Here is an 8,892-nt window from a genome sequence, read left to right on the forward strand (position 1 = left end):
ACGCCGCCGGAAACGCCCCCGCGCCCCACGCCGGCGCGCTCGCCGTCTGAGGTCACTTCCGCTGCGATTCGAGGGGCGGGGCGCGTGAGCGGAGGCAGGAGGGGGCGTGGCTACGTGGGAGGGGGCGAGGCTCAAAGGAGATCGGGGCGGAGGAGTGGGCGGGGACACGCTGTTTGTGGGCGGGGCTGTGACGGGGCGGGGCGCGTTGTGGGGGCGGAGCTTTCCCGGGGGCGGGGCGCGAGATGGGGCGGGGGTGGGCGGGGCACGCGGGAAATTTGAGCGGCGGGAAGCAGGCGGCGAGGGCGGAGCGCCGGAAGCCCACCAAGATCGCGGGGGTCGCTAGGTCCTGAGCTTGCTCCACGGAGTCTGCGCAGTAGGTCACATCCCATTTGGCATCCTGTCCTGCAAATTAGGTGCAAAGCTGCTTTCTGAGCCTGAAGACGTGACTCACGCCTGTCATCCCAGCTACTCGGGAGGCTGAGGTCTGAGGATCGCAGTTCAAAGCCAACTCGGGCAGGAAAGTCCCTGAGATGCTTAGTTCCAAGGAACCAGCAAAAAGCCAGCAGTGGAGCTTGTGGTTCAAGTGGTAGAGCACTAAGCCTTGAGCTAAAAGAGCTCAGGGACAGCCCCAGGTCCTGAGAGCCACCCGCCAGGCATTTTCCTTTGCATCTTTATATGCCTTCATAGTTAAAGTACTTGTTTGCTTGTTGGTGGTTGGTGCCACTACTGGGGTTTGAACTCAAGGCTAGTTTAGTCTATCCTGAACCCTAAGAGCTACTGCGCAGCAGACACTGGTGGAATCAGACTCGCAGTTCAACTAAAGAAAAAGAGGTTCATTCTGGTTCAGGGGATGCTACCTCAATCAGCCCCATGCTGGCATCTGTGAAACCTGGAATAAAATGGATGCATGTCCTCAGCCCTAACCTGATCCTTGCTCAGAAAGTGAATGGAGGAAGATCTGTGATCACAGCGAATCAGACGATGTATGTTCAGATCCGAGGCTGTGATTCCCTTCCTCTCTGCAGACAGCAGTGTGGGAGGAAGGGCAGCAGTGAAGTGACATTACCTGTCCTCCAGACTCACTGCCAGACAGCAAGGACCTCACCTCTTGATTGACAGTTCTCTTCCTTCTCCCCACCAGGAAGCCCCGCCCAAGACTGGACCACCCCCCCTTCTGCCCCGAGGTACACACATAGATGCGCAATGAGTTCATTTAAGATTCAAAAACTCCAGTTTTTGCAGTTTCCAGATAATGTTTTTATTTAACTTATATGAAAGTTTCCTGCACATTTCTGTTTTCTTTTTCTTTTCTGTGTGTGTGTGTGTGTGCCAGTCCTGGGGCTTGAACTCAGAACCTAGATGCTGTCCCTGACCTTTCCTGCAAATGCCTTCATGATTGGGTTAGAGTTCACTATTGCACTAAGGAAGTGATTTCAAAGCACTTAGGCAGGATATATGAAAGCATGCAAACACACTACAGGTCAGAATTCTAAAAACCAGCCCTGTGTACAAACATTTTTTTTTTAAGTATAGACATTTTAGCTGGATGCCAATGGCTCACACCTATAATCCTAGCTACTTAAGAGGCTGAGATCTGAGAATCACAATTCAAAGCCAGCCCAGGCAAGAAAGCCCACCAGACTCTTATCTCCAATGAACCACCAGAAAACTGGAAGTGGTACTGTGGCACAAAGTGATAGAGCACTAGTCTTGAGTGAAAAAGCACCCAGAAGAGACAGCACACAGGCCCTGAGTTCAAGCCCCCATGACTGACAAAATTTGTTTTAAAAAATGCCATCCTTGAGTGGAAAAGTTAAGGGGGAACACCCAGGCCCAGTGTTCAAGGCCCAAGACAGGTGCACAAAATAAAATGAAGACATTTTATATAGATCACTTCATTCCAGCCTTGGACCTAGTGCCTCTGTCCTTACCTCTTCCTGAGCAAGAACCAGGGGCCTTACAAAAGTCAGGACATAGCCCTGTTGGGTCTGTCTGGAATTAGGGCAGATAGAGGTGGTCCCCCATACCCAAACATAGCATCTCAGACCCGTGTGGTCAGGGACTCAGCCTTCTAGAAGTGACATGGTAAGGCCTCCTCAGTGCCAGTATCCTGGGCTGTCTCCTCCTTCGGGGCCTGCCAGCTCATGCACTACTCCAGAAGTTTCTGTCCATTTCAGGGAGCAGGGAGGAATGTCTCCGCTCTGTTTACTATCTGTGCTCAGCTTGCAGAGGGTTTAGTCAGAAGAAAAGCCAGATCTAGGCTCTCCGTGTGTGTCAGTTTCAGGCTGAAGTTAAACCAGTCTGAACCAGTCTCTTGGGCTGCCCAGACTGGCCAGGTGGACAAGAGTCTAGGCATCAGGGCTCCCGGACCCAAAAGAGCGCAGCTGTATTTGGAAATGCTCGCAGCGACGATGTTTCATGGTCAGCCCATAGATGGGGGTCATGTCTACCTTCTTCCCAGGTGACACGCTGAATTCCACCTGCTGGACCAGAATGGCTAGAAAGAGGAAGACCTCCCAGCGGCCGATGACCTCCCCAAGACATTTCCGTTTGCCCAGGCCAAAGAGGATGACCTTGTCACTCAGGACCTTGTCCACAGTGCCATCAGGGGAAAGGAACCGCTCAGGCCTGAACTCAGATGGGTCACCCCACAGCTTCCTGTAACCAGAGGGAGGAGGCAGGTGAATAATTACAGCATTGGGAGTTCAAGAGGATCGAGTAAACCAACTAGATGCTGGCGGCTCACGCCTGTCATCCCAGCTACTCAGGAGCCTGAGATCTGACGATCAAGGTTCAAAGCCAGTCCAGGGAGAAGAGTTTATGAAACCCTTATCTCCATTAACCAGCAAACAATGCTGGAAGTGGAGAGTTGTGATTCAAGTGACAGAGTGCTAGCATTGAGCAAAATATCTTAAGGACAGTGCCCAGACCCTGGGTTCAAGCCCTACAACCTACTAAAAGAATTTTTTTTTTAATTTATACGGGCTGGGAAGGTGGCTTAGTGGTAGAGTGCTTGCCTAGCATGCATGAAGCCCTGGGTTCAATTCTTCAGTACCACATAAGCAGAAAAAGCTGGAAATTGCGCTGTGGCTCAAGTGGGAGAGTGCTAGCCTTGAGCAAAAGAAACACAAGGACAGTGCTCAGACCCTGAGTTCAAGCTCCAGGACTGGCAAAAAAAAATTCATGCCAGGTACTAGTGGCTCATGTCTATCATCTTAGCAACTCAGGAGGCTGAGATCTGAGTTCAAACCCAGCCAGCCTGGGCAGAAAGTACATGAAGTAGAACTATAGCTCAAGTAGTAACATATTAGCCTTGAGCAGAAAATCTTAGGGACAGCACCCAGGCTCTGAGTTCAAGTCTCAGGACCAGCACCAAGAAAAAGAAAAAAAAAATAGGTTAATCTCCCTTTCCCTCGAGGACAGAAAGTTCTGAAACCCAAGGAAGGTAGGCCCAGCTCCAGAAGTTTCCATTACCCCTTTCAACTTACTGGTCGTGGTTGATCTGCCATTGGTTCACAAAGATGCATCGCCCCTTGGGGATATAAAAGCCATTCAGACTTGTGTGTTTTGTGGTGCTAAGAAGAAAGGGAGCTCAGTCAGGCTGCTGGTCACAGAGGAATCTCCTTGCTTCCTTCTGCCAGCCCTGGTGGTATGTGTGGGTTAGAGTGAGGTGCCACCCACCCACTCATGCTGAGACTACAGGAGGTCTCACCTGTGGGGGATGGTGAAGGGGACGAAGGAGCTGTGTCTGAACGTCTCCAGGATGAAGGCCTCCAGGTAGGGCAGCTGGGGTCGGTCAGAGAGCCGGGGCCGCCGCTCCCTGCCGACCACTGCGTCTGCAAATCACAAAGCCCCAAATGGACTCAACAGGGCTGTCCTGACTTCCCGAAGACCCCTGCCTAGGGCACTGAATACGGCCACCACCTACCCAGCTCCTTCTGGATCTTTCTCTGGATCCCTGGGTTCTTCACCAAGTACATGAGGCACCAGGAGATGGCAGTTGTGATAGTGTCAAATCCTAGGCCAGAAGAAAAGTAAATAAATAATAAAGGAGAAGTCGCACAGGTGCCAAAGGGCAGAAGGTTGGGGCGCCGGAGGGGCACCGGGAGCAAGCACAAACCTGCTCCAAAGAGGTCCACCACAATGGCGATTATTTTCTCGTCTGACAGTTGAATATTGGCATTCTCATCCAGCTTCTTATCCTGACAGTGCTCGATGAGACTGTCTGTGATGTCCCGGATATGGCCCTGCAAAAAGTAGGGCGAGGGACATAGCGCTGAGCCACGCACCCACCTCTCCTCCCCTGCCCAAGCCTGGCCCCGCACTATTTGTTTAAGAAGTGAGCACCTGTGGGGGCCTGTCATCCCAGCTACTCAGGGGGCTGAGAGCTAAAGATCACAGTTCAAAGCCAGCCCAGGGAGGAAAAGTCCCCACAAGACTCTGATCACCAATGAACCACTAGAAAATGGGGAGTGGCATTGTGGCTCAAGTGGTAGAGCACCAACCTTGAACAAAAAGAGCTCAGGGACAGCGCCCCAGCCCTGAGTTCAAGTCCCACGACTGACCAAAACAAAATATGAGGCTCTCCCTCCACTACTGATTTCAAGCTTGTTTCTGGGAATCTGGCTCTCCTGCATGCTGCCAGTCTCTACCTTCTGGAATGTTCTATAGTGTTCCTGGACCAGGGTTTGCATGAAGACGTAGAACTTCTTATTCAGCTCCTTGAAGTCCCTGAGGGCGCGGCTGGGCAGGTAGCGGAGGATGGGGATGAAGTCCACGGGGTGTCCTGAGGCTAACACCTCTCCAAATTCATTATTCAGGTTCACCAGACTCAGCAGCAGCTCATCATCGTGATCGTAGCGCCGGCCAAAGCACATGGCACAGATGACATTGGCCACGGACATTACCACATATCTATAGGCATCGAAGTGCCCAACTTCCGCCATGAGCTCCTGGAACTTGTGGATGAGGTACTCGGCCTCTTTGCTCACATGTTCTTCCAGATAACAGGAAGAGGCGGAGGTGGGGTCAGTGGCCACGGAGAAATTCTTCAGGGCATTCTGAGCCAGGCGCCGGCGGGCAGCCCACGTGGGGCCAGAGTCTGAGTTGAAGGTCATGCTTTGACCATTATTGATGAATGCAAAGCTGTGGAAATCTGGCCGGCCCTTGAAATCATCACCTTGCTTCACCAGGGCCTGGCGGATGGTGTCCAGGCCGCTCAGCACCACCACGGGGGTGGACCCGAGGCGGATCTGCAGGATGTCCCCGTACTGCTGGCTCAGCCTGGTCAGCGCCAGGTGGGGGTTCTTCCCCAGGGTCAGCACATGGCCGATCAGGGGCCACCCCCAGGGCCCTGGTGGACTCTTCAGGCCTTTAGGGACCTGGGATTTTGATATCTTGACCAGCCAGAAGACGAGGCAGAAGGTAGTGGCCACTAGAAACAGCCCAGAGGCTGAGATGGGGACCAGGGAGCCACACACAGAAAGCATGGTCAGTGTGGAGATCGCTGATACCAGCTGCTGAGAAATAGCAAGAAGAAAAAGTCAATAAATGAGATAGACTGGCAGGGGCGGTGGAGGGGGGAGTAGGAGAGGGTGGGGGGGTCGGGGTGGGCAGGGAGTGAGGGGGGAGCCATCTCCTAAAGTGTCAGCCTGCTACTCAAAATTTCCAGCCCTGTACCAGTAGCTCACACCTGTAATCCCTACTAGCTACTCAGGAGGCTGAGATCTGAGGATCACAGTTTGAAGCCAACCTAGACAGGAAAGCCCATGGGACGCTTAGCTCCCATTAACTACCTCCCAAAAAAGCTGGAAGTGGAGCTGCAGTTCGTGATAGAGCGCTAGCCTTGAGCAAAGGAAGCTCAAGGACAGTGCCCAGGGCCTGAGTTCAGGTCCCAGAACTTCCTCCCCACCCCACCCCACCCCCCAAAAAGGAAAAGAACCCAGATCAGGCTTTTCATTGAGCTCAATTTTTGTTTTTGTCAGTCCAGGGGCACTGTCCCTGAGCTTCTTTTTGCTCAAGGCTAGCAGTCTACCACTTGAGCCTACAGCACCACTTCTGGCTTTTTCTGTGTATGTGGTGCTGAGGAATCGAACCCAGGGCTTCGTGCATGCTAGGCAAGCGCTCTACCACTAATCACTTTCACAGACCTGAGCTTAATTCTTAATGAATGAATAGCTAGGGCCTCCTTTCCCTTTCACTGCAGAGAGCAGAGAATAAATGAAAGATTTCACACACACACACACACACACACACACACACACACACACACACACCACGTCAGGATTGTAAAAAAAAAAACTCCAGTCTGGAATCAGGGAAATTAGGAATGGATCTGAATTGAACAGCCGCTGAGCAAAGACTTTCTAGGGTTGGTCAAAAAAATCAAATAATCAGATTATCATGAGCTTTGTCAGGAGCATCTCCTGAATGCACTAGAAATCAAGAGAACCTGTTTCTGGTCCAAGTGGCCTTGGATTGCTTATTTTAGACTTCTGGGCTCCAGTGACATAATCTAAGAAGGAGTGGGGCACAGTCACCCAGTACTTCTCTCAGAAGAACCACACAAGACAAGATATATGGTTCACGGTGGCTTAGAGTGCTTGCCTAGCATGCATGAAACCCACGGTTCAATCCCTCAGTACCACATACACAGAAAAGGCCAGAAGTGGTGCTGTGGCTCAAGTGGTAGCGTGCTAGCCTTGAGCAAAAGAAGCTCAGGAACAGTGCCCAGGCACTGAATTCAAGCCCCAGACCTGGCAGGAAAATGAAAAAGGAAGAAAGCTTCTTGGAAGAGCTGAATCCCAAAGCATACTAGATCCAGTAGTATCCTGGGTCAGCCTCAGAGTCCCTTTCCACACAATGGGTGCCACTCCCTGCAGGGGCACTAGTCTGTGTAAGATGGTAGGAGGTCCAGGGAAAGGTGCTTGGAGAATTTCCAGTTGTCAGTGCTTCTAGCTCTGTGCAGCTAGCAATCTGTCATACCAACTTATCCCAGTGATGAAGAAGTCTGCGGTAGAAACGTCTCTGGGGGTGCTGGGTGCAGGTAGCTCACACCTGTCATCCTAGCTACTCAAGAGGCTGAGATCTGAGGATCATGGTTCCAAGCCAATCCTGACAAAAAATGTCCCCGAGAGATTCTTATCTCCAATGAACCACTCAAAAACCGGAAGTGGTAGAGGGCAAACCTTGAGCACAAAGAACTTTGGGTCAGCGCCCAGGCTCTGAGTTCAAGCCTCACAATCAAGAAAAAGAAAAGAAAAGTCTGGGGAGTGTTGAAGCTCCTGCCCACATTAGCGCGCGCACACACGTGGGCGCGTGCGTGTGCGTGTGTGTGTGTGTCTCCAGAACCTGAACTCCATACATGATGCGTTCACTCATTGGTTGGTGCCCTACCAACTGAACCACACTGCTAGCCTCCGATAAGCTCCTTTTATTCCAGCCAGGACCTTGAAACTCCGACAAGCTACCCTTTGGGAAGGCAGGTCATAAGAAACAGTTTTGATTTGATTTTTTTGTGTGTGCCAGTACTGGGGCTTGAACTCAGGGTCTGAGCACACTCTCCTTTAGCTTTTTTACTCAAGGCTAGCCACTTTACCACTTGAGCCATAGCTCCATGTTCATCTTTTTGTTGACTAATTGGAGAGAAGAGTCTCATGGCCAGGTACCGGTGGCTCACACCTGTCATCCTAGCTACTCAGGAGGCTGAGATCTGAGGATCTCAGGCAGAAGCCAGCCCAGGCAGAAAAGTCCCCCCGAGACTCTCCAATGAGCCACTCAAAAAAACAGAAATGGTACTATGGCTCAAGTGGTAGAATGCTAGCCTTGAGCACAAAGAGTCTCAGGGATAGCACTCAGGCCCTGAGTTCAAGCCCCACAACTGGAAGAAAAAGTAAAAAGAAAAAAAGAGTCTCGTGGATTTTTCCTGTCCCACACTGCCTTCAAATCTCAATCTTCAGACCTCAGCCTCCTGAGTAGCTAGGATGTCAGGTGTGAGCCACCAGTGCCTGGCTCAGGAGCAGCTTTTAGATAGAAAAGAATACAGCTAATACACCCAGAGTTAGCCTCCCACCCATCAGCCAGAGGGAGATGCTGTGCCCCCTTCCCAGCCTCACAGGTGGCTCTGAGAGGGAACCCCAAGTGTCTGGGGGTTGGAGGTGGAGCCTGGGCCCCAAAAGAGTGGCTTTGGGACTTCTATATGTAGAGCTATGAGCAATATCGGGCAAATTCTGCTCTTCCTCTGGCCTCAGTTTCCCCCCTGTGCTGGTTAGTCATTCAAGATGCTCCCAGGCTTTTTCTCTTTTTTTTTTTCCTTCTTTCTTCTTTTAAGAGTTGCTAGACCAATGAGTGGCTACCCTAAGGAAACCCAGAGGCACCCCACAATTCCAGAGACTGGAAGGGGAGGAGCACTAGGAAGCCCCCAGCACTCACCTGGGTCTGTGAGGAGCTGCTGAGCTGTGGACACAGGTCTCTGGGGCCAGGGACGTCCCCCCAAGGATGGCCAGGGAAGGTCCTGAGGAATTGTCACCTTCAGATGGAGGAGGGCAAAGCCACCTTTATACAGGCCATGTGTGGGGCCACGCCCCCTTCCCTGGAGCTGGGAAGGAGAGGGAGGGGGGGTGGCCTGGCTGAGGGCTGGGGGGGGGAGGGCTTCTGTTTTTCCAGGAAGGAGAAGGGGCATTTGGTAAGAACCCACCATAGGGTCACCTTACTTAGGTGCTGGTGGGTAAAAGGGTGGGGGAAGGGACACTGGGACCCCCCCACTTCAGAGAGAAGTCCCCAGACAGCCAGGAGACAGGGTATGGGGGTCCTCACCCCAGAGCACAGCGACCCCCATTTTTGTGCCCACCAGAACTTAACAGGTACCTGCACCATCTCCTCCCCCCCCCCCCC

The 8,892-nt window shown here is 52.2% G+C and overlaps 1 protein-coding gene across 1 annotated transcript; it reads right to left on the minus strand.

The window, feature by feature from the left end:
* Window positions 1-2,348: 2,348 nt before the first annotated feature.
* On the minus strand, window positions 2,349-5,489 carry LOC105982352 (cytochrome P450 1A1). Its single transcript, XM_013011925.1, has 6 exons — window positions 4,653-5,489; window positions 4,121-4,247; window positions 3,929-4,018; window positions 3,713-3,836; window positions 3,489-3,575; window positions 2,349-2,658 (listed from the first exon to the last, which is right to left on the minus strand). Exons 1-6 carry the CDS (start codon window positions 5,487-5,489, stop codon window positions 2,349-2,351), a joined length of 1,575 nt encoding a protein of 524 aa, XP_012867379.1.
* Between the last annotated feature and the right edge of the window lie 3,403 nt (window positions 5,490-8,892).

Source organism: Dipodomys ordii, unplaced genomic scaffold (genome assembly GCF_000151885.1).
Source record: "Dipodomys ordii isolate 6190 unplaced genomic scaffold, Dord_2.0 Scaffold15, whole genome shotgun sequence".
Taxonomy (NCBI): Eukaryota; Metazoa; Chordata; class Mammalia; order Rodentia; family Heteromyidae; genus Dipodomys; species Dipodomys ordii.